Source organism: Choloepus didactylus, chromosome 16 (assembly GCF_015220235.1).
Source record: "Choloepus didactylus isolate mChoDid1 chromosome 16, mChoDid1.pri, whole genome shotgun sequence".
In the NCBI taxonomy this organism is placed as follows: Eukaryota; Metazoa; Chordata; class Mammalia; order Pilosa; family Megalonychidae; genus Choloepus; species Choloepus didactylus.
Window position 1 is genome coordinate 59918031 of NC_051322.1, and position 26398 is coordinate 59944428.

The window sequence follows — 26398 nt, forward strand, 5'->3', positions numbered from 1 at the left end:
AACTATGTAATGGTACTGTGAACAATCGAATATATGATTTGTTTTGTATGACTGCGTGGTATGTGAATATATCTCAATAAAATGAAGATAAAAAAAGAAAATATTGTTGAATAAATGAAATTGATTGCTTTGGGGATTTTGCTTTCTCTGTGTTTCTCTAGAACCATCTCTCCCTCCATTGTCTCCCATCTATTTCAATTGCTTTCTCCTCTAAATCCCTATCACCAAATACCATTAATCCATTCATTCAGCAAATATACAGAAAGCCTACTTTGTGCTGAGGCTGTGCCAGGCCTGGGGGATACAGACACGAACAAGACAGGCACTATCTCTGTCCAGATATGAAGCAGGTAATACACAGGTAGCAATCTAATTACAGTTATTAAAGTGCTTCAGAGTACACATTACCCTGAATTCTCTAATTTAATTAACCAGCAAATATTTGCAAAGGAGGTACAAAGAAGTATTCAGATGGAAAGGTAAAATATATCTGCTATATACACACATTTGAAAAAATAGTAAATATTAAATGTTAAATGAATTGCCTAAATAGGTACAATTGTCTAAAGAGGAAGAAAAATCTTTCCAGTCTTTTGGTTTAGAAATGTATCATGTAGGTGAGATACAAGTGGAGAGGAAGTAGGGAGAACATTCCTAGGTAGAGATGGGAGGCAAAAATTGGGAGTCAAGAAAAGCAGTTATGTTTGGGCATCATTGAATTTAATTGAAGCAGAGGATTATGTAGGTAGGGAAATAGTAGGTAAAATGCCAGAACAGTTTATTTGTGTCCCATTGTGGATATTTTTGTTTCTGTAAGAAACTTTTTGTGGGTGAGGAGTCAAAATCATATACTTCTTCTGTTTTGTGGGTACACAGAAACCTTGTCAAATTGAACTCAGCCTTGAAGGAAGATGCGTAAACATATGAGGGCATCTGCTATTTGTTCTGTTCTGGATCAGCTCCATTTGGTCATTATTCCTGACATACATGTACTCAATTAGCTATTCAGATCTTACAGCCCTGAAAGCATTCAGGGACAGATATTGTTATTTTTGTCATTTCGTTTTACAGTTGAGAAAGTGAAACAGCCAGGAGTTTTGTCACTTGTTTTAGGAAAACTTTTTAAGTTTTTAAAATATATATTTTTAAAATATATTTTTAAAATATATGAGCATTTGCATGGCAGAGAATGCTGATTCTCCACCAAAATCCTTTGTCTCCTTCTTACATAATAATAGAGGTTAAGCTTGTATACCTCTGCCGTGTTTGAAACTACATTTCCCAGACTTCCATGCAGCTAGGCACGGTCATGTAACTACGTTTTCACCAATGAAATGTGTTGGAAGTGATTTGGGCATCCCTGCCATTCATGTTGCTTAAAAGGAAATTGCTGTGCTGTACTTTTTTTTCTATTTACTTCTTCCTGTAGGCTGAAACCCAGGTGTGCTTGCAACCTATCTTCAATCAACTAGAGAAAGACAAGCACCTCATTACCTTGCTACTCAAAGGCTAATTTTCAGACTAGCAGTCTCAGCATTCCGAGTGCTTCTTAGTAACTTAGGGTCTACTCCAGAACTACTGAACCCGAATCTGGATTTAACACGATTCTAGTGATTCATATTCATGCTAAACTTTGAAGAGCACCGCCCCAGGGGATGGCAGAGGAACTTTATGGAAGAAATGTTGGGTGGTGAACAACCACATGGAGCGAGAGCCATGCCCTTCCCCTCCCCCTATAACCTTCTATCTTCTTTAAGCAGTTGAATTTTGAGGCCTCTTTGTTATAGCAGCATAGCTTTTACCCTAATATAATTGCTTCATCTGTTCACCTAAAACAAGGCTATGCATTCATTAAGGAAATACTCATTAAACACCTTTTATAGGCAAGGTACTGTTCCAGGAATTTATATTCCCAAATTATTTAAGGCTGGGTGTTTTCCTCCCAAGAGTTCATAATTTAGTAGACGGGAAAAGACACAGGAATATTAAAATTATAGATGCTATAAGAAAGTGTAGTGGATATTTGATGGTTTTTGTTTGTTTTGTTTTTGGCAGCCTGTGATAGAATAATTGCACCTCCAAAGATGTCTACATCCTAATCTCTGGAACCTGTGAATATGTTACCTTACATGGCAAAAGGGATGTTGCAGATGTGATTAGTTAAGGATTTTAAGAAGGGGAAGATCACCTGGGATTATCTGAGTAGTCCAAAGTAATTACAAGGATCCTTTTAAGTGAGAGGCAGAGAGGTCAGAGTCAGAGAAGGAGATATGATGAAGAGAACAGGGTCAGAGTGCCATCATTGTTGGAAGGGGGCCAGGAGCCAGGAAGGCAGACAGCTTCTAGAAACTGGAAGAGGCAAAGAATGGATGCTCCCCTAGAGCCTCCAGAAGGAAGAATGCAGCCCTGTGAACACTCAAGGTGTTTGGCTCTTAAGACCATGTTTTGACTTCTGACCACCAGAAATATAAGATAATAAATTTGTATGGTATTAAGCCACTAAGTTTGTGGTAGTTAGTTACAACAGCAATAGGAAACGAACACACAGCTCTTAGGTTTTGGACAGCCTCACTCCCATACCCCCAGTGTGTCTGCGTAGGAGAAGGCAGAGCCAGACATTCCCTGTCCTCATCTCGGGCTTTTAGGGTGGTTTGATCACTGTATGTATCCCAGCAAAGATCATATTCTCAAAGCTAAACCATTCCTGTGGGTGTAGACCTATTGCAGGTGGGACCTTTTGATTAGGTTGTTTCAGCTGAGTTGTGCCCCAGTTGGGTCTTAATCCTCTTACTGGAGTCCTTTGTAAGAGATGAAATTAAGAAAAGCTGAGAGAGGATGCACAGAAGCTGAGAGAAGCCAAACAGAGAAGCTCCTGAAAACAGAAGAAAGTAACTCAATTTTAAGTTGCATTTCTTTGAAATTTCTGTGTTCACTCATAGATTATGCTGCTTCTCTAATTTCTCTAGAATGTTGCATTTATCTATGCTATGGAAATTTACAATTGGAAGAGGCCTCAGGAAATATCCAGCTGATTCTTTCCTTTTACAGATCTAGGGAAACAGATCCAAGGGAATGAAGAGAACTGCTACAGGTAACCATGGGCTGGTCAGGGGCAGGGCTCGTGGTTGGCGGTTTTTCTTCCTTACTATACCCACCTTAGAGTCCGAACCAGTTGTTAGAAACAATAGTAACACATTATAATCAAGGCAGACCTCTCTCGAAGTATGCAAAGCATTTTCTCCTTTATTATTATTACTATTTTTAAATGCAGTTTTATTGAGATATATTCATACACCATACAGTCCATCCAAACTGTACAATCCGTGGCTCACAGTTTCCTTTATTTTTGTCACAAATTTTGTGGGCTACACGTTTTCATTAACCAGTAGATTATGGAGTTGAGGGGCGGAGCAAGGCCTCCATAGTCCCAGCTCTTCTGGCTACATTAACAATAATAAAAAAATAAACCTGGGCGTTAAAAAAAAAAAAAATCGTTTCGAAAAAGAGGAAAATTTTTTTTTTTTTTCAAAGAGGTCAGTAACCCAACCGCCGCTAGGCTGGATCAGGGCACGCGGCCGCCAGGGGCGGCGGGCGTCCACTGCGCAGGCGCGCACCTGTAGCGGGAGCCTGAGGCCGCGTCCCTCCTCCTCCCCTCCCCTCTCCTCTCCTCCCCATCCCGCCGTCCCCTCCTCTCCCCTCCCCTCCGCTCTTTCTCCGGCCTCCTACCTCCTTTCCCTGTCCACCCTCCCTCCAGTCCCCGCCTTACCCCTCCGCCCCTCGCTGCCGCTCCGCCGGGCGAACTGCGCGTTGCTGCGTCATCGCCCGTGGCCGATTTGAATGAGACTCGTCGCAGCGGAGTCGCAGCCGCCAGCACCGCGCCGCCGCCGCAGTCTCTCCTCGCTGTTTTCCCTTCGCAGGCCCTGCCAGGGCAGCCTTCCTGCGCTACCGTCGCTCCTGGCACCCCGCCATGCCGCTGTACTCCGGTGAGCTCCCGTCCAGCCCTCGCGCCCCGCCCCGGCGCTAGGCCGCGGAGTAGGCCTGGCCTTGCAGAGCGGGCAGCGGCCGGGCGCGGGCGGGGAGGGCACGGCGGCGGGGTGGGCGGGGGACTGCGGCGCCGAGACGCCCCTCGCACCTTCTTTCTCCCTCCTAGTTCTGAGCCCTGCAGCGCGTGCGAGCGCTTTCCATCCTTGTCCTTCGCTGGGTGGGGTGGGGTGGGGTGGGAGTTTGAGATGGGAAGGCAGTGGGCGCCGTGACTCTGCAGAATAGTTTATGTCGCTGCCTTGGGGTGTCGGCGAGGGTGAGGGTGTGTCCCAGGGCTTCGGAAGCCAGGCTGTGGGGTGGTGCGAGTTCTTTGGCTTTATCAGTGGCGGCTGCGGTTGGGAGGCGGGGAAGGAGGAGAAGCTCGAGGTGAGGGAGGGCTGGAGAGGGACAGGTGAAGTTAGCCTTGATCGTTCTTAGGGTTTCCTTCAATGACTTCGATTCTCTCTTAGCGTACTCCTTGCTGCTTTTTGCCCAGGTGTCCCTTTTGCACCAGCTTCAGTTTTATCCCGGGGCAGATGGCCGGCCTTTTTGCTTCGTTTTCGTTTCATCATATGTTTAATTGGGCTCACATGTCCAAACCATAGTGTTACCTTTGAGAAGTAGATGAATACGAATATCTGCGTGTATCATTGCTTTTTGGACGCTGTTTGACATGACTTTTTGCGTGATAGTTCAAGGTATTTGCCCCGTATCACATTTTTATTTAAGGAACCTTGCTGCAAAGGGACCTTTAGGTACAAAATGGCACCTAAAATGTGAGTGTTGGCTCCGATTGGCTGTGGATGCATGATTCATTGACCATCTCTGGCTCCTTACTCTGTTCTAATTCCTTTATTTTAGATTCATCATTTTCAGAGAATATGAATCAAGGGAGTAATGTACCTCAAGGTAGATTCTTGGTGGTCTAGAATATTGAATGTATGCTTTAATAATGATTGCTCCACCCCTTTCTAAAGCCACAGCATTTAACAGTAGAATGGTATTTGAAAATACTGTATGCCATATGGCATTGAGGGGTCATAAAGGTGTAAGCTAATACTTAAACACACGTCTAGTCTCTGTCGCGCACACACATTTCATACACGCACACAAAACCAACCCCTCCCTTTGTTCCCCTCCAACAAATGCCTGCATTCACCAAGTTTCTATTTTAAAAATTGAGTTCCATCTTAAATATTTGATCAGCCTATCTGGCTTTTTTCCTCATCTCCAAAATTAGGGAATTGAAGTAGATGTCTAAGATTCCTTACTTTGACATCTCTATATTGAGAATCTGTATTTTCAGTTTCAACAAAGAGCCCTGTATTAAAATGAACATTTTTAAGTACTATTTCTTACTTTTTAGTAGAAAATTATCCACACTCATATACAGTTAAGGATAAATGCTGTAAAAGTTATTGAACAGGCTCTGTGTATCTTGGCACAGAGCTAGGGTTTTAGACCTGTGGCTTTGTTTTAATCTTCAACATAAATCCTTTGACACTGATATTATACCTCTTTGATGGAGAAACAAAAAGTTAAACTTGTCCTAGGTTACACAGCTAAATACATTTCAGATAGGTTCCTCTCCTTTACTTCCAGCAGTTCTGGTTTTGTCCTTTTGCTTGGACTATTGTAATATGTTTCTAGCAGATCTCAGTGATTACTGTCATGCCCTTTCAATCCGTTTTCCCTCCTCTGCCAGTGTTATCTGATATTCCAAACCAGATCAAAGTAACTTTTATGAAAACCTTTCAGAGATTACACATTTCCTGCAGCATAATGTCCATATGTTTTAGCTTGACTTAAATTACCTTCCTTGACTTGATCCTTAGCTTCCAGTTTCATCTACTTCCCCTTCACTCTGGAATTAACTTATCTCTCAGAATGTACCATGCTGCTTTATGCTTTTGAATGTTTTTCTTCTTTTTCAGGCATGCTTATTCCTCTGGCTGACTCCTAATTTTTTCTCTGAGACTCAGCTCATTTATCATTTCCACCAGGAAATCACTTCTCATGTAACCTTCCTCTGTACTGTAGCATGTATAACATTTATATTATATTTGTCTTTTAGCCCATTATTAGTCTGGAAGATCACTGAGAGCGCACTAGTTTTAATTGTGAGATTCTCATTTTGAGTAGGGTTATGGTTTTCAATGGTAATAGATAGTTTATCCCTGAGTTTCTTTTTATATATTTCAGAAGTTAGCTATTATATGAGACTCATTGAAATTTTATTTATTTTTTAACGAATTAGTTATATCTTTGGATTTTTCAGTTAATATTTGAGTACTTCACTTCTTGTGCAGAAACCACCCCTTTGAATTCTCCCACAGAATTCTTTACTTCCTGTAATCCAGAATGTGTATTCCTTAACCTGTTCTAAATGTGCTTTGCTCTCCCAAGAATTTTTTTCTTCTCTATCCTTCCAGTCTTCCTTTCCCCTCTCTTTTTTTCTTCGTTATTTATTTTTTTTACTTTAAAAAAAATTTAGTTTTACTGAGCTGTATTCACATATCACACAGTCATCCATGGTATGCAATCACCTGTTCACAGTACCACCATATAGTTCTGCATTCATCACCCCAACCTTTTTTTTTGAACATTTTCTTCTTATACTAGAAAAAGTAAAAATAAGAATAAAAAATAAAGGTAAAAAAGAACACCCAAATCATCCCCCTCCACCCTATTTTTCATTTAGTTTTTGTCCCCATTTATCTACTCATCCATCCATACACTGGATAAAGGGAGTGTGATCCACAAGGCTTTCACAATCACACTGTCACCCCTTGTAAGCTACATTGCTATACAGTTGTCTTCAAGAGTCAAGGCTACAGTTTGATAGTTTCAGGTATTTACTTCTAGCTATTGCAATGCATTAAAACCTAAAAAGGGTTATCTGTATAGTGCATAAAGATGTCCACCAGAGTGACCTCTCAACTCCATTTGAAATCTCTCAGCCACTGAAGTATTATTTTATTTCATTTCATATCCCCCTTTTGGTCAAGAAGATGTTCTTAATCCCATGATACTGTGTCCAGATTCATCCTCAGGAGTCGTATCCTGTGTTCCCAGGGAGATTTACACCCCTGGGAGTCACATCCCCCGTAGGGGTTTCTACTCTCTTTTAACAAGGTATAGTGAGTTTAGTAATTATTTAATTAAATATGTTCTTGAAGACCACGAACCATGTTTTGGAAGATACTTCAGTGTGATCATATTTTGCAGAGATTATTGGAGTAGGATTCAGAAGATTTGGGTATTTACTAACCAGTTTTGTGATATGAGGAAACTAGTAAACTTTTTAAGTCTGTTTCCTTATTTTTCAAATGAGGAGTTCGATTAGATCTATAAGTTCTATTGAGTACTTATTCTGCATGCAAGTTACTCTTGATTAGGTGGGCCTTATGAGGATAAAAGATCAGTGATACTGTATGACTTTCAAGGACTAGGCTAATAGGTGATCCTCTAGGAATCGTCTCCATTTGAAATCTTTTTTTTTTTTTTCAATTTTATTGAGATATATTCACACACCACACAAACCATCTGAAGCATACAGTCGCTGGCTCACAGTATCATCACATAGTTGTACATACCTCCCCATGGTCAATTTTAGAACATTTTCGTTACTCTGGAACAGAAATAAGGATAACAAAATAAAACCCAAATCCTCGCATACACCTTAACTCCCCCATTGTTGGCCCATAGTATTGGTGTAGTAAACTTGTTATTGTTGAATGAAAGAATATTAAAACATTACTATTAACTATAGTCCCTAGTTTGTATTAGCTATATTTTTTCCATATACCTCTTAATTATCCTTTTATTATTATTGTTTTTACATTTGTAGTTCACACAAGAACTTATTTGTAGTGTTAATTGGTGACATACATGACTTTAAACAACCACTTTCAATCAAATTAATCTACACTACGGCCCTATTACTTATATTCCAATAACGAGCTACCATCACCTCTATTCATTCCCAAACACTTAAGTTCAACTTTGTTAACAATTCTGTACGTGTTAGATAACTGCTCCTGCTTTCCTAGCTTCTATCTCTAGGTACCCTATATTCTACATTTTAAGACACTGAGTTTGCATGTTCTAGTTAGTTCATATTAGTGAACCCATAAACAATATTTGTCCTTTTGTGTCTGGCTTATTCGACTCAACCTTATGTCCTCAAAGTTAATCCATTTTGTCACATGCTTCAGGACCTCATTCCTCCTTAATGCTACGTAATATTCTATCATATGTATATACCACATTTTGTTTATCCACTCATGTATTGATGGACTCATGGATTGTTTCCATTTCTTGACAATTGTGAATAATGCCGCTGTGAACATCAGTGTGCAAATGTCTGTTTGTGTCCCTGCTTTCGTATCTTCTGGGTACATACCGAGTAGTGGAATTGCTGGGTCATAGGGCAACTCAATATTTAGTTTTCTGAGGAACCACCAAACTGTCTTCCACAGTGGCTTTACCATTTTACATTCTCCCCAGCAATGAATAAGTGTTCCTATTTCTCTACATCATCTTCAACATTTTTAGTTTCCTGTTTAACATGGCCGTTCTTACAGGTGTGAGATGATATCTCATTGTGGTTTTCATTTGCATTTCCCTAATAGCTAATGAAGATGAACATCTTTTTCATGTGCTTTTCAGCCATTTGTATTTCCTCTTTAGTAATATGTCTGTTCATATCTTTCGCCCTTTTGTTGTTGAATTGTAGGATTTCTTTATATATACTGGATATCAAACCCTTATCAGATATGTATTGTTACCAAATATTCTCTCCCGTTGAGTTGGCTTCCTCTTCACCTTTTTGACAAAGTCCTTTGAAGCACAGAAGTGCTTGAGGAGTTCCCATTTGTCTATTTTTTCTTTTGTTGTTTGTGCTTTCAGTGTAAAGTCTAAGAGCTACCTCTTATCACTAAGTCTTGAAGATGTTTCCCTATATTTTCTTCTAGGAGCTTTATGGTACTGGCTCTTATATTGAGGTCTTTGATCTATTTTGAGTTAATTTTTGTGTAGGGTATGAGGTAGAGGTGCTCTTAATTCCTTTGGATATGGATATCCAGTTCTCCCATCCACATTTATTGAAGAGACTATTCTGTCCAAATTCAGTGGATGTGAGGGCCTTGTCAAAAATCAATTGACCATACATCTGGGGGTCTGTTTCTGAACTCTCAGTTTGATTCCATTGATCAATATGTCCATTTTTGTGCCAAAACCATGCTGTTTTGAACACTGTGGCTTTAGAATAAGCTTTAAAGTCAGGAAGTGTAAGTCCTCCCACTTCGTCCTTTTTTAGGATGCGTTTGGCTATTCGAGGCCCCTTTCCCTCCCAAATAAATTTGATAACTAACTTCCCCAAGTCTGCAAAGTAGGTTGTTGGAATCTTGCTTGGTATTGCATTGAATCTGTAGAATAGATTTGGGTAGAATTTATCTTAATGACATGTAGCCTTCCTGTCCATGAACATGGAATGAATGTCTTTCCACCTATTTAAGTATTCTTTGATTTATTTTAGCAAAGTTTTATAGTTTTCTGTATACAGGTGCTTTACATCCTTGGTTAAGTTTATTCCTAGGTACTTGATTCCTTTAGTTGCTATTGTGAATGGAATTTGTTTTTTTTTACTTACCTCCTCAGTTAGGTCATTACAAGTGTGTAGAAACACTACTGATTTTTGCACATTAATCTAGTGTCCTGCCACTTTGCTGGATTTGTTTATGAGTTCAAGTAGCATTGTCATAGGAAATCTTGGTATTTTGTAAATGAAAGAAATAAATTATGGTTTTGTTTTCAGTTACTGTAAAATGGGGAAAGGAGAAATTTGAAGGTGTAGAATTGAATACCGATGAACCTCCAATGGTGTTCAAGGCTCAGCTTTTTGCACTGACTGGAGTCCAGCCGGCCAGACAGAAAGTTATGGTGAAAGGAGGAACGTTGAAGGTAAAACTTAGTCTAAGTTTTCATTACATACTATTTTGTTTTCTTTTTTTGTTGTTGTTGTAAAATATAACATATATACATAAAAGTGGAAACTTTCCAAGTGCAATTTAACACGTAGGTAGAGAGCAAATTTCAAAGAATATTATAGGTTACAATTCCACAGTCAATTATTTCCTTCTTTTGAAATATAACAGATATACAAAAAGGTAATACGATTTAGCAAGTAGCTATATGGGAAATTTCCAAAGTTATTATGAGGTATAGTACCACAGTTTCAGTTATTTCCTTATTGTGAAATACAACACATATACAAAAAGGTATAGCTTTCAAATTACCATTTAACAAGTAGGTATATAGAGAATACATTTCAAAGGATGCTATGGGTTACAGTATTATATAATTTTTTATACTAATTAACACCAGAAAATGTTAGTGTTCATGAATCATTTGAGATAGTTTTTATTTGGAGAGAATATGTGGTCTGTGTTATTAAAACTACCTTATTTGTGTTAGTGTAAGGGAGAATATTATAGATATTATACCAGGAGATTAAGGAAGTGGGGCACATTCCATATAGCTTTATTGTTTGATCTTTTTTTTTTCCTATGAGGATATGGTAAGAATACCAATTTTCTTTTGTTTAATATAAAATTTATTTGTATTTCCTTTATATTTCTCTGTTATAGGCATGGAAAGTTGTCTCCTAAAAATTTGGAACAGTAGTGTAGATTTTTTTTAAAGACTACTACAGAAAGTATTGCTGTACATGCATTTGAATTTGAAATTCAAAACCATTCAACATCCTTGCCAATGACCCGGTTCTGGAATACTGGAAGACTGTTAATTTTGCCATTGGCTGTTTTTCTTGCATCCTGCCTATAAAAGAAGAATCTTTTTTTCTTAAGAGGAATCACTGTCTAACTCCTACTTGGAGATGGGAGAAAAAATTTTTGTTTAGAAAGAGAGGGAACCTAATTTTTCCCTTTGTTCCTTAGAATGATCACAGTCACCACAGTTAAGAGCATCATTGTTACAGCATCACTGTTGAAATGCCACAAAAAAGATAGTTTCTCTATTATTGTTTGTAATGCTATATATATGTATGTGTGTACGTATAAATTTATATATGTATACATATGTGCATATATATGTATATAGTTTTTAAAAAATACTTTCTTCAAGAATTAGATATGAAATGCTGATGAGTTGTATTAACTTCAGAGATAAAATCAGGGTAACCTTGTGTGCTGGGCATTTAAATGGATGTTGTTGAAACAGCCAACGGTATGTTCCCCCCAAGTTGCAGAATGAGCCTTTGGTCATTAGTCAACTTGGTAACCTAATTTGTGCTTAACACTGTACTGGGTATTATGGAGAATTACCAAAAAAAGCCTATTAAATGAAAATGAAAATAGCTACATTTATTGAGTACATATTTCTGTGCCAGGGTTTTCATACATTTTCTTTAATTCTCAAATGCATGTATTATCCGTATTTTATAAATGAGTAAATTGAGCATCAGAGAGGTTAAAGTAACGTCTAGTAAGACACCTAAGCCTAGTGAAGAAAGCATGCAGTTTACAAGTCAAGCATATCTTGGTTCAGTTGCCACCTTTGTTAGATTCTGGTAAGTGATCTAGAGGGGACATTTATATTTATAATGCCTTATGATGAGCAGTAATGGTCCTTAAACTGAGAAGAACCTTTATGAAATTATTGCTCCACTTTTAAGCATGGTGCTCAAAGACCCCCATCACTGAAAAAAGCACATTGAATACCTGGCACCTCTGTAAAAAGAAAGGAGTAGTATGGAATTGACTTCATTGTGTGAAGGGAAGGGTTTAGCTACAATGAAGCCTAAATGTCTAGGGACCAACCAGAGCATTAAAACAAAAAAATCTTGATTTTATTGAATACGGAGAAGTAAAGGTTTTTGTTGCTTCATAAATGTGAAATTTCGGACTTGAGAAACATTTCTGGACATACAACAGTTATTAAGGGTCAGTTTGCCTGGGGTAATTTTGGTGTACTCAGTTACTCTTCATATTGTCATATAAGCTGATTATTAATTACCTTTGCTGGTTCTGAACATGCAAAATTAAGATCTGTTATTTATCGTTAGTCAAGTATTTTTTCATACTTTTGTTGCTGTCAAGTTTAGTGTCTTTCAGATTGTCTTTTTTTAAGTGCAGTTTAAGCAATTGTTAAGACTTACTAGCTTTAGAACTACCTATGTTAATTTTTTAAAAGTATTTTTTGTTGCAATAATTTTGAATAAAATCTGCAGACAATAAATTTTGTTCTATTTTGAGGTAGCTTTAAAATTAGTAAATTATTAGTATGTTTGGATTGTGCAGAGGTGGTTGAATGTTTTTTATTTGTCTTTAAAACAGGATGATGATTGGGGAAACATCAAAATAAAAAATGTAAGTATTAATCTTAACACTTATTTTAATGCAGTTTCCTAAATATTACTTTAGAATAATTTCAAATGACTTTTTCCCATATGTATATCAAGTTGTTCGAACACCATTTAAAAAAATATTTTCCTTACAATGGTGTCATTTTTGAAAATTGATTGTAGATTTATTTTTGGACTCTTGTTTCATTGATCTGTTTGATTAAACTTTTACTGTCACTTGGTCATGGTTAGTAAAGTATTATAAGTAAGCCTTGAAATAAGATAGTGTAAGTTCCACAACTTTTTCCTTTTTTTTCAAGAGCATTTTGGCTCTTCTGACTCATCTGCATTTCTTTGTAGATTTTAGAATAAGTTTGTCAATTTCTACGAATTGCCTTTTGGGATTTTATTTGATTCATTGAATCTGCAGTTCAATCTGGAGAGAGTGAACATTTTAATGAAATTGAATGTTAAAATCCTTGAACACAGTATATTTCCCCATTTGTTTAGGTCTTTATTTTCCGTTAGCAAAGTTTTGTAGTTTTCAGTGTCTTGCATGTTTTTTAATTAGATTCTTGGAACTTAATGTATCTTGATGCCATTGAAAAATGGTAGAATATAAAAATACAGTTGAGTTTTGTAAGTTTATTTTCAACATTTGGCCTTGCTAAATCACTTACTAGTTCTAGTAGTTTTTTTTTTTGTTTTTTTTTTTGTCTTTTTTGGGTAGATTCCATAGGGTTTTCTGCATACGTAAGCATATTGTCTATAAACAAAGGCAGTTCTTCTAGTCCCTTCACAATCTTTTTTACTTCTGTTTCTTTTTCTTGTCTTAGTTTACTGGCTAAGGTCAATATGGTGTTGAATAGAAGTGGCAAGAGTGGACATCTTTGTCTTGTCCTAGATTATGAAGGCTTTTTATTACAAATGGTTCTTGAATTGTGTCAAATGCTTTTTCTGTTTCTTAGCAAGATGACCATGGTTTTCTTTATTTTGGTAATGGGATTAGTTTCAATGATTTTTTGTTGTTAAACTTTACATTCCTGAGATCTGCAGTTCTCAAAAATTTTGGTCTTGTGACCCTTTACATTCTTAAAAGTTATTGTGAATCCCAAAGAGATTTTGTATATGTGGGCTATATCTATTTATATTTACCATATTAGAAAGTAAAACTAAGAAAATTTAAACTACTTCATAACATTAATAAACATTACATGTTTGTTTCATATTTTTTATATTTTCCAAAATTCAGTGAAAGGACTTACTGTTTTACGTTTTTGCAGATCTCTTTGATGTCTAGCTTAAAAGAAGATAGCTGAATTCTCATATCTGCTTCTTCATTCTATTATGTGACTATACAGGGAATCATCAGTTGTTTACTTAGGATGGAATGTCTGGCGTGTGAACAAAACTATTTTTAAAAAAATAAAATAAATGGGTTGATGACAAAACCTTGAGGGCAATATACTGAGTGAAATAAGCCAGACACATAAGGACAAATATTGCAGGGTCTCACTGATAGGAACTAATTATAATATGTAAACTCATAGACATGAAATATAAATCAGCAAGATTTAGATAGATAGTCACCACTATCTATATAAGAACATGTACATTTCTTCCACAAAGCAGGAGGAAGAGTCAAAGAAAGTAGAGAGGCAAAAGGAAAAAAAAAAAAAAAAGAGGAAAAAAAACCCAAAAACATGACAGGTAGGAAGCAGCAAAAGGAAAGATAACCTTAAATCAAAGTAGAATAAAGTCAGACACTACCACCGATGCCAAGAGTCTCACACCCCTCCCCGAAGCCCCCCTTATATCTGCATTTACCTTGTTATATTGCCTTTGTTAAAAGAAAGGACGCATAATACAATGATTCTGTTAATTATAATCTCGAGTTTACGTTGATTGTATTTTCCCCCCAGTACCTCCCTATTTTTAACACCTTGCAAGGTTGACATTCGTTTGTTCTCCCTGGTGAAAGAACATATTTGTACATTTTATCACAATTGTTGAATGTTCTAGGTTTCACTGAGTTATACAGTCCCAGTCTTTATCTTTCCTCTTTTCTTCTGGTGTCCCACATGCTCCTAACCTTCCTCTTTCAGCCATAGTCATAGTTATCTTTTCTCAGTGTACTAACATTGCTGTGCTACCATCACCCAAAATTGTGTTCCATACCTCTCACTTCTATCTTTGCCTGTCAGTCTGTAGTGCTCCCTTCAGGATTTCCTGTAGAGCAGGTATCTTGTTCACAAACTCGCTCATTGTCTATCAGAGAATATTTTGAACTCTCCCTCGTATTTGAAGGACAGTTTTGCTGGATATAGGATTCTTGGTTGGCGGTTTTTCTCTTTCAGTATCTTAAATATATCACACCACTTCCTTCTTGCCTCCATGGTTTCTGCTGAGAAATCCACACATAGTCTTATTAAGCGTCTTTTGTATGTGATGGATTGCTTTTCTCTTGCTGCTTTCAGGATTTTCTCTGTCTTTGACATTTGATAGTCTGATTATTAAGTGTCTTGGTGTAGGCCTATTCAGATCTATTCTGTTTGGAATACGCTTTGCTTCTAGGATCTGTAATTTTATGTTTTTCGTAAGAGATGGGAAATTTTTCATTGATTATTTCCTCTATTATTATTTCCTATATTATTGCTTCTGTTCCTTTTCCCTTCTGTTCTTCTGGGACACCAATGATACGTACATTCTTGTATTTCATTTTTTTCTTAAGTTCCCAGAGATGTTGCTCATATTTTCCCATTCTTTTCTCTATCTGTTCTTTTGTGTGTAGGCTCTCAGGTGCCTTGTTCTCCAGTTCCTGAATGTTTTCTTCTGCCTCTTGAGATCTGCTGTTTGTTTCCATTGTTTCTTTCTTCTCTTGTGTTGTGCCTTTCATTTCCATAGATTCTGCCAGTTGTCTTTTCGAACTTTTGATTTCTGCCTTATGTACCTCAGTGATTTCTTTATAGCCTTAATCTTTTTTGCCGTATATTCTCTTAACTTTTTGAATTGATTTAGCATTAGTTGTTTAAATTCCTGTATCTCAGTTGAAGTGTAAGTTTGTTCCTTTGACTGGGCCATAACTGTTTTTCTTAGTGTAGGTTGTAGTTTTCTGTTGTCTAGTTATCTGACCTCCTAGGCCACCCCAATCAGGTTTTCCCGGATGAGAACAAGGTCAGATCACAGAAGGAGGAAATATTCAGTATCTGGTTTCCCTGATGGTGTGTCTTAGAAGATTGACACACCCTGTGCTTTTCTGCCCAGCAGGTAGCACCTGTCAGCCTGTCACTGCAGACTGGTGTAAGGAGGTGTGACTGGGGGCTGTTTTCCCCCAGGCTGTGGGTCTGGTTCTGAATGGAAGGTGGGTAGTAGAGCTGGGCCCCAACTCTTTCCTCTTGGGAAGATATGCCCCCTAGAGAGAGGTCATTTGCGTATAAATCGATTCTTTGTTTCTCTGACTCTGCTGTCTCCTCTCTTGTCTGGGTCAGAGTGCTGCGAGTTTAAAATGGCTGAGGCTTTCTCTACTGTAGAGCACTGCGAGCTGAAGACAGTTGAGGCTTTCTCCACAGAGCTGCCCGGGGTGAGAGAGACAGAAAGGGACAGAAAGCCCTGAGATGCCCCCGTTGGCCAGAGATAGCACCCGATCCTTTGGGCTCCCTGTCCTGAGACAGGTACGTCCCCTGACTCTCCAAGGTCAGTTGTCACCAAAAGCCTCTGTCTGCTTTTTGGGGATTCGCAGTCTGTATTGAGCAGTTAAATTAAAACCCCAGTTGGAGCTGAGCTGAGGTATATTCGCTTATTCAGCAAGTGCTGCTGTCTGGAACTGCGAGGCTTCCATGAGGGAGGTCTCAGCTCTCGGCGTGGGTCTGCAGTTCTTACTTATAGATTTTTTGCTGTAATCTCGGGCAGTCCTCCCAATTCAGGTTGGTGTATGATAAGTGGACAGTCACGTTTGTCTCCCCACAGTTATTCCAGGTTATTTACTAGTTGTTCTGTTGTTTATTAGTTGTTCCAGGGGGACTAACTAGCTTCCACTCCTCGCTATGCCACCATCTTAGCTCCCTCCTCTTACGACTTCATTTTGATGCCACTGCCTTGATACTGGCAAGGCACTAACAGTTTTAGCTACCGTTTCTTTTGCATCATCATTACAGATGTTAACACAGTGAAACTGATACATCATGAGAATAATTTTGACCTTGCTAACTCTTTTTTTTGACCTTGCTGAATCTCAGAGACCTTTAGGTGATTTCAGACCACACTTGGCAAACTGCAACCTGGGATAAACCCACTAAATTTTTTAAAGGCATACCTCATTTTATTGTGGTTCACTTTATTTACTTGGCAGATATTGAATATTTTACAAATTGAGGATTTGTGACAATCCTGTGTTGAGCAAGCCTGTTGGCATCGTTTTTTCCAACAGTGTATGTTTGCTGTGTCTCTGTGTCACATTTTGGTAACTCTCACAGTATTTCAAACTTTTCATTATTATTGTATCTACTCTTGTGATCTGTGATCAGAGATCTTTGATGTTACTATTGTAATTGTTTTGGGACACCACAGACTGTACCACATATGACGGCGACCTTAATCAATAAATGTGTGAGTTCCGACTGCTCCACTGACCAGCCTTTCCCTCTCTCTCCATTTGGAAACAACCTTTTATTGGGAACAATAAACAAACACATACATAAGTAATACCAGGATGAAGCAACCTTTTATTGGAAGAGGATGCCATGTAGGACTTTCATAGCTAGAGAGGAGAAGTCAATGTCTGGCTTCAAAGGACAGGCTGACTCTTGTTAGGGACCAGTGCAGCTGGTAACTTTAAGTTGAAGCAGTGCTCATTTACCATTCTGAAAATCCAAGGGTCCTTAAGAATTAGGCTAAATCTGTTCTACCTGTGCTTTAGAAATGGAACAACAAAGCCTTGGATGACAGCACATGTGTTTATAATGTGGTTTACTCAATATTTTAAGCCCACCGTTAATACTGCTCAGAAAAAAAGGTTCCTTTTAAAATATGACTACTCATTGACAGTGTACCTGGTCACCCAAGACCTCTGATGGAGATGTACAAGATGAAAGTCATTTTCATGCCTGTTCACACATCATCCATTCTGCAGTCCATGGATCAAGAGTTATTTCAACTTTCAAGTCTTAGTATTTAACAAATACATTTCTCAAGGCTGAGGCTGCCATGGATAGTGATTCCTGTGATGGATCTGGTCAAAGTAAATGGAAAACCTTCTGGAAAGGATTCACCATTTTAGTTGCTTTTGAGAACATTTGTGGTTCATGGGAGAAGGTCAAAATATCAACATTTACAGGTGCTTGGAAGGAGTTGATTCTAATCCTCATGATGATTTGAGGAGTTCAGGACTTTGGTGGAGGAAGTAACTGCAGATGTGGAAATCACAGGAGAACTAGAATTACAAGTGGAGCCTGAAGATGTGACTGCACTAGTGCAGTCTCATGATAAAACTTGACTGGATGAGGAGTGACTTCTTATGGATGAGCAAAGACAGTATTTTCTTGGGCTGTTATCTACTCCTGGTGAAAATGCTGTGAACATTGTTGAAATGACAGCAAAGGATTTAGAATATTACAAAACTTAGTGATAAAGCAGTGGCATGATTTGAGAGGATTGACTCCAGTTTTGAAAGTTTTGTGGATAAAATCTATCAAGCAGCATAACATGCTACAGAGAAAAGTTTCATGAAAGGAAGAGTCAGTTAAGGTGTACAACTCTATTGTCGTATTTTAAGAAATTGCCACAGCCACCCCAACCTTCAGCAATGACCACCTTGATCAGTCAGCAGCCATCAACATTGAGAAGGCAAGACCCTTCACCAGCAAAAAGATGACTGGCTGAAGGCCCAGATGATAGTTAGCATATTTTAGAAATAACGTATTTTTAAATTAAGGTAGATACATTGTTTTTTTAGACATAATGCTATTACACACTTAATAGACTAGTGTAAACATAACTTTAATAAGCACTGGAAGACCAAAAAATTCACGTGACTTGCTTTATTGCGATTTTTGCTTTATTGTAGTAATCTGGAACCAAATCCACAGTATCTCTGAGGTATGCCTATATTATATCTTTCATGAATTGCTGGATTTAATTTTTGACATTTTTAAAGATATTTGTATAACATTCATGAGTGATACTAGTCTGTAATTTTATTTTCTTGCTTTATCTTAGTTTGTTACCACTGTTTTTATTGGTCTCCTTGCAAGTGTTGGAAGTGTTTTCTTTTATGAATAAGTTTGTGTAAGACAGGTATTATTTCTTTAAATATTTGAAATAATTTACTGGAGAATCTGGGCTTGGGTTTCCTTTGTGGGGATATATTTGATTAGTATTTAATTTCTTTAATAGTTATAGAGCTATTTAAATATTCTAATTTTTCTTATGTCAGTTTTCGTAAGTTTTTAATCTTTCAAGGAATTTTATTTTACTTACTTTGAATTTAGTGGCATGAGGTGGTTAATATTCAGAATATCTATTTTTTATATCTATAGCACCTTTACTAATGTCTCATTTTTCATTTCTGATATTACTTATGTATGTGTTTGCTTATTGTTTTTTAGTCAGTCTTTTCTAGGGATTTAATCCAGAAATCTTTTCAGTTTTTGACTCTTGATTTTATATTATTACCAGTTTTCTATTTTATTGATAGCCATTCTTTTAAAATTATTTCCTTTTTTTCTTTTGGTTTAAATTGCTTCTTTTTCTTGCTTTTTACAGTGCAAACTAAGTCATTGATATACTTTTCTCTTACACATTTTAAATTATAAATTTCTCTCCAAGCATATGTACTTGGATTCACAAATTGGATATTTTCTTAAAAATATCAATGAGTTAAAAATATTTTCTAATTTACCTCATGATTTCTTCTTTTATCCATGGATTGTTTAGAGTTATAATGTTGACTTTCCAAATATATGAGGCTTTTCTTAATATATTTGTGTTATTTATTTTTAATTTGATTCTTTTGTGGTCAGATAACATAACCAATATTATTTCAGTCCTCACATATTTATCCGTACTTCTTTTATGGTCGTTCCTTTCATGAATGTTTTATGTGTTCTTGGAAAAAATATCATTCTGCTGGTGTTGGATAAAATATTCTATAAATGCCAGTTAGTTCAAGTTGGTTTATAGTGTTGTTCAAGTCCTCGATATTTCCACTGATTTTTTTTTGTCTACTTGTTTTATCAAGTATGTTGAAATCTCCAACTGTAATTGTGGATTTGATTATTTCTCTTTTCAGTTCCAAAAGTTTTACTTCAGACATTTTGAGATTCTTAAATTGGGTGTGTATGTATGTGTGTCTTCTGGGTGAATTGACCTTTTATCATTTTGAAATGTCCCTCTTTACCCTTGCTAATATTCCTTGTTCTGACATATTCTTTGTTTGCTGTTAATATAGTCACTACACACTTCTTTTATTAATTCCATTTTTTGATTTTTCTACACACTTCTTTTATTATTTGCGTTTTATTTATTTTTCTATTCTTTTAATTCGTATGTCTTTATATTTAAAATGGATTTTTTTATATTCATTTTATTGAGATATATTCACATAGCACGCAGTCATACAAAACAAATTGTACATTCGATTGTTCACAGTACCATTACATAGTTGTAGATTCATCACCAAAATCAATCCCTGACACCTTCTAAAATGGATTTTTAAAAAGACAGTGTATAGTTGGGTCTTGCTCTTATCTAATCTGACAATCTGCCTTCTAATGTGAACATTTAGACCACATATCTTCAATATAATTATTAATATGTTTGCTTTTAAATTTACCGTTTGTTATCTGTCTCATCCTTTCCTTTTTTTCTTTTTCTGCCTTCTATTGGATTGAGTTTTAGTGTTTTTATCTACCCTTGCTATACCTCTCTGTTTTGGTATTCATGTTTCTATATCTACATTATTGAGATCTAATTCACATACCTTAAAATTTACCCCTTTAAACTATGGAATTTAGTGAGTTTTAGTATATTCAAAGACTTGTATAACCATTACCACTGTCCAGTTTTAGAACATTGTCATCATCCCAGGAAAATGCTCTGTACCCATTAGCAATCACTCACCATTCTCCCCTCCACCCCCAGTGTTTCATTATTTTTTTTTTTACTTTATTGTGAAATATATATACAGAAAAGTGATAACTTTCAAAGTGTGAATTAACAGGTATTTAGAGAGCAAATTTCAAATAATGTTATAGGTTACCTTATTTTGTTACCCTTCTTTTCCTTCTTTTGGTCAAGAAGGTATTCTCAATCCCTCCATCCCAGAGCCAGGCTCATTCCTGGGAGTCGTGTCCCGTGTTGCCAGGGATCCCACTTCCCTAGGAGTCATGTCCCACTGGGGGACAGTAATGAATTTATTTGCAGAGATGGCTTAGAGAGAGAGGCCACAGCTGAGCAACAAAAGAGGTTCTCTGGAGGTGGCTCTTAGGCATAATTATAGATAGGCTTAGCCTCCTCTTTACAGCCTTAAGTTTCACAAGAGCAAGCCTCAAGATCAAGGGCTTAACTTGTTAAGTAGGGGGTTCCTAATTTCACATAGCATATATTCTGTCCAAGATAAACAATCAGCGTCTGACATTATCTTCACTTAGTTTTACAAGTTTCATTTTTTAATGTTTGTTCTGGGGCAGCAGTTTTCAAGAGTGTGTCCTGGGGACTTCAGGCAGTACCCAAGACTCTTGAGGTCAAAACTATTTTTGTAATAGTATTATGTTGTTATTTACGTTTTCAAATGTTATTTGTTTATGGATATACAGTAGAATTTTTCAGAAGCTTCATGATGTGTGGTATTGCAGCAGATTGAATGCAGATGCAAATATTAAAATTCGCTGTCTTTTAAGCTGGAAGTTAGAGATTTGAAAAAATGTAGAACAGTGTCACTCTTCAGCTATTTATTTTGTTTTCTAAAACATAATGATCTTTCATATAAAAAGTTCTTTATGTTAACATTAAATGTGTTTATTTTTAAATGAATGAATATGGGTAATTAACTTTTCTTAGTTTTAATTTCTAATATGGTAAATATTGATAAAACCCACGTAATAAGCTCTTGGAGTCTCCAATAATTTTTTTAACTTTTTTTTTAATTGTGAACTTTAACATATATACATAACAGTGATAACTTTCAAAGTACAATTTCACAAGTAGTCAGCAAATTTCAAAGAATGTCATGGGTCACAGTTGCACAACTTCAGCCATTTCCATTATTGTAAAATACAACGTACATACAAAAAGGTGTCAGCTGTCGATGGACAGCTCAACAAGCAGTCATATAGGTAATTTCAAAAATTGTTGTGGGTTACAAGTTCCACAGTTTTAGTTCTTTCCTAATTATGCAATACAAGGTATATACAGAAAATTGAAGACCTTCAAGGCACAATTCAACGAGCGCCTTAGAGTAAATCCCAAAGGATGCTGTAGGCTACAGTTCCACCATGTCATTTACCTCTTTCTGGTCATTCCAACACCGCAGCAAACTGTATATACATATAAAGTTTCAGTATTCATAGACCTTTGTTAAATCTTATCTTGTTTATTGCTACTCCTTCCTCTCACTTAATCTCTTTCTCTATCTTTAGGGGTGTCTAGGCAGTGAGCACCCTAACTTGTTCATACTAAAAGGGGGTGTCGACAGTATGAGGAAGGGGGCCTCATCTGACAGTTGATTAATTAAAGAGGCTGTTGTCTCTGGATTTTAGGACTTACCTGGTATAGGAACACTCTGGTGGATTTAAATTTCTGAAAGATAAAACTTAGTATATCTTTTATAGTATCTCAGTTAGGGACCTAGGTATTTGGGGACTACTTTTGGTAAGGGCATGGCATACTGTGGCCATTTGGGATGTCTAGCTGGAGCTTGCATAAGAGAAACCTCCAGGATAGCCTCTCGACTCTTATTTGGGATCTCAGCCAGTGTGACCTCAGCTTGTTGCCTTTCATTTTTTCCCCCTTTTTGTCAAGTATGCATTTTCAGTCCCTCACTGCCAGGGCCAGGCTCATTCCTGGGAGTTTTACGTCCCACATAGCCAGGGAGATTGATTCCTCTGGGAGTGATGTCCCTCGTGGTGGGGGTGGTTAGTGAACTTGTTTGTCGAGTAGGGCTTAGAGAGAAAAAGGCCACATCCTTGGCTGAATTTGTTTATTAGCTCAAGTAGCTGTGTCATCGATTTCTCAGGGTTTTCCAAATACAAGATCATATCACCACAATGAGTTTTACTTCTTTCTTTCTAATTTGAATGCCTTTTATTTCTTTGTCTTGCCAGATTGCTCTGGCTAGAACTTCTAGCTCAATGTTGAATATTAGTGGTGGCAGCGGGCATCCTTGTCTCGTTCCTGATCTTAGAGGGAAGGCTTTCAGTCTTGCCATTGAGCACTATGCTGGCTATGGGCTTTTCATATATGTCCTTTATCATATTGAGGAAGTTGCCTACATTTCCTACCTTTTGAAGTGTTTTGATCAAAAAAGGATGCTGGATTTTGTCGAATGCTTTTTTAGCATCTATTGAGATGATCATTTGATTTGTCCCTTTTGCTTCGTTAATGTGTTGTACTGCATTGATTGATTTTCTTATGTTGAACCACCCTTGAATGCCTGGAATGAACCCCACTTGGTCATGATTTTTTTTAATGTGTTTTTGGATTCAATTTGCAAGTATTTTGTTGAGAATTTTTGCATCTATATTCATTAGGGAGATTGGCCTAATGTTTCCTTTCTTGTAGCATCTTGATCTGGTTTTGGTATTAGAGTGATGTTGGTTTCATAAAAAGAATTAGGTAGTGTTTTATTTTCTTCAGTTTTTTTGAAAGAGTTTTAGTAGGATCGGTGTCAGCTTTTTTTGGAAAGTTTGGTAGAGTTCTATGAAGCCGTGTGGCCCTGGGCTTTTATTTATGGGAAGCTTTTTGATGACTGATAAGATCTCTTTGCTTGTGATTGGTTTGTTGAGGTCTTTTCTTTCTTCTCTGGTCAGTCTACGTTGCTCATGTGTTTCCAGGAAATTATCCATTTCCTCAGAATTATCTAGTTTGTTGGCATATACTTGTTCATAGTATCCTCTTAAGATTTTTTAAATTTCTTCGGGATCAGCAGTAACGTCCCCCCTCTCATTTATTATTTTGTTTATTTGGGTCTTCTTTTTGATTTTGTCAGTCTTGTTAAGGGTTTGTCAATCTTGTTGATCTTCTCAAAGAACCAACTTTTGGTTTTATTTATTCTCTCTATTGTATTTCTGTTCTCCATATCATTTATTTCTTTTTGTAAAATTCATTTTTATTGAGATTTATTCACATACCATACAGTCATCCCTGGTGTACAATCAGCTGTTAACAGTTCCATCATATAGTTGTGCATTCATCTCCACAATAAATTTTTGAACAGTTTCATTATTCCAAAAAGAATGAAAATAAGAATAAAAAAATATAAGTAGAAAAGAACACCCAAATCATTCCATTCCCCCTTTCCCCCACCCTATTTTTCATTTAGTTTTTGTCCCGATTTTTATAAACCATTTGTTTTACATTTTTCAAAGTTCACATTAGTGGTAGCATATAATATTTCTCTTTTTGTGCCTGGCTTATTTCCCTCAGCATTATGTCTTCAGGGTTCATCCATGTTGTCATATGTTTCACGACATCGTTCCTTCTTACTGCCGCGTAGTATTCCATCGTGTGTATATACCACATTTTATTTATCCACTCATCTGTTCAAGGACATTTGGGTTGCTTCCATCTCTTGGCAATTGTGAATAATGCTATGAACGTTGGCGTGCAGATATCTGTTCGTGTCACTGCTTTCCGAACTTCTGGGTATATACCGAGAAGTGCAATCGCTGGATCGAACGGTAACTCTATATCTAGTTTTCTAAGGAACTGCCAGACTGACTTCCAGAGTGGCTGAACCAGTATACAGTCCCACCAACAATGAATAAGAGTTCCAATTTCTCCACATCCCCTCCAGCATTTGTAGTTTCCTGTTTGTTTAATGGCAGCCATTCTAACCGGTGTTAGATGGTATCTCATTGTGGTCTTAATTTGCATCTCTCTAATAGCTAGTGAAGCTGAACATTTTTTCATGTGTTTCTTGGCCATTTGTATTTCCTCTTCAGAGAACTGTCTTTTCATATCTTTTGCCCATTTTATAATTGGGCCGACTGTACTATTGTCATTGAGTTGTAGGATTTCTTTATATATGCAAGATATCAGTCTTTTGTTAGATACATGGTTTCCAAAAATTTTTTCCCATTGAGTTGGCTGCCTCTTTACCTTTTTGAGAAATTCCTTTGAGGTGCAGAAACTTCTAAGCTTGAGGAGTTCCCATTTATGTATTTTCTCTTTTGTTGCTTGTGCTTTGGGTATAAAGTCTAGGAAGTGGCCGCCTAATACAAGGTCTTGAAGATGTTTTCCTACATTATCTTCTAGGAGTTTTATGGTACTTTCTTTTATATTGAGATCTTTGGTCCATTTTGAGTTAATTTTTGTGTAGGGGGTGAGGTAGGGGTCCTCTTTCATTCTTTTGGATATGGATATCCAACTCTCCCAGCCCCATTTGTTGAAAAGACCATTATGACTCAGTTCAGTGACTTTGGGGGCCTTATCAAAGATCAGTCGGCCATAGATCTGAGGGTCTATCTCCGAATTCTCAATTCGATTCCATTGATCTATATGTCTATCTTTGTGCCAGTACCATGCTGTTTTGGCAACTGTGGCTTTATAATAAGCTTCAAAGTCAGGGAGTGTAAGTCCTCCCACTTGGTTTTTCTTTTTTAGAGTGTCTTTAGCAATTCGAGGCATCTTCCCTTTCCAAATAAATTTGATAACTAGCTTTTCCAAGTCTGCAAAGTAGGTTGTTGGAATTTTGATTGGGATTGCATTGAATCTGTAGATGAGTTTGGGTAGAATTGACATCTTAATAACATTTAGCCTTCCTATCCATGAACATGGAATATTTTTCCATCTTTTAAGGTCCCCTTCTATTTCTTTTAGTAGAGTTATGTAGTTTTCTTTGTATAGGTCTTTTACATCTTTGGTTAAGTTTATTCCTAGGTACTTGATTTTTTTAGTTGCTATTGAAAATGGTATCTTTTTCTTGAGTGTCTCTTCAGTTTGTTCATTTCTAGCATATAGAAACATTACTGACTTATGTGCATTAATCTTGTATCCCGCTACTTTGCTAAATTTGTTTATTAGCTCTAGTAGGTGTATCGTTGATTTCTCAGGGTTTTCCAGATATAAGATCATATCATCTGCAAACAATGACAGTTTTACTTCTTCTTTTCCAATTTGGATGCCTTTTATTTCTTTGTCTTGCCGGATTGCCCTGGCTAGCACTTCCAGCACAATGTTGAATAACAGTGGTGACAGCGGGCACCTTGTCTTGTTCCTGATCTTAGAGGGAAGGCTTTCAGTCTCTCACCATTGAGTACTATGCTGGCTGTGGGTTTTTCATATATGCTCTTTATCATGTTGAGGAAGTTTCCTTCAATTCCTACCTTTTGAAGTGTTTTTATCAAAAAGGGATGTTGGATTTTGTCAAATGCTTTTTCAGCATCTATTGAGATGATCAATTGATTTTTCCCTTTTGACTTGTTAATGTGTTGTAATACATTGATTGATTTTCTTATGTTGAACCATCCTTGCATGCCCGGAATGAACTCCACTTGGTCATGGTGTGTGATTTTTTTAATATGTCTTTGGAATCGATTTGCAAGTATTTTGTTGAGGATTTTTGCATCTATATTCATTAGGGAGATTGGCCGGTAGTTTTCCTTTTTTGTAGCATGTTTGCCTGGTTTTGGTGTTAGATTGATGTTAGCTTCATAAAATGAGTTAGGTAGTGTTCCATTTTCTTCAATGTTTTGAAAGAGTTTGAGTAAGATTGGTGTCAGTTCTTTCTGGAAAGTTTGGTAGAATTCCCCTGTGAAGCCATCTGGCCCTGGGCATTTATTTCTGGGAAGATTTTTGATG

General features: G+C 37.0%; 1 protein-coding gene across 1 annotated transcript in view; it reads left to right on the plus strand.

The window, feature by feature from the left end:
* The first annotated feature begins 3660 nt into the window (after positions 1-3660).
* USP14 (ubiquitin specific peptidase 14) overlaps positions 3661-26398 on the plus strand; it is a 99412-nt gene continuing 76674 nt past the window's right edge. The window contains exons 1-3 of the mRNA XM_037805513.1: positions 3661-3983; positions 9839-9984; positions 12378-12410. Of these exons, the coding sequence (XP_037661441.1) occupies positions 3968-3983; positions 9839-9984; positions 12378-12410 (195 nt within the window). The 5' untranslated portion in view covers positions 3661-3967. The remainder of the gene's footprint in view (positions 3984-9838; positions 9985-12377; positions 12411-26398) is intronic.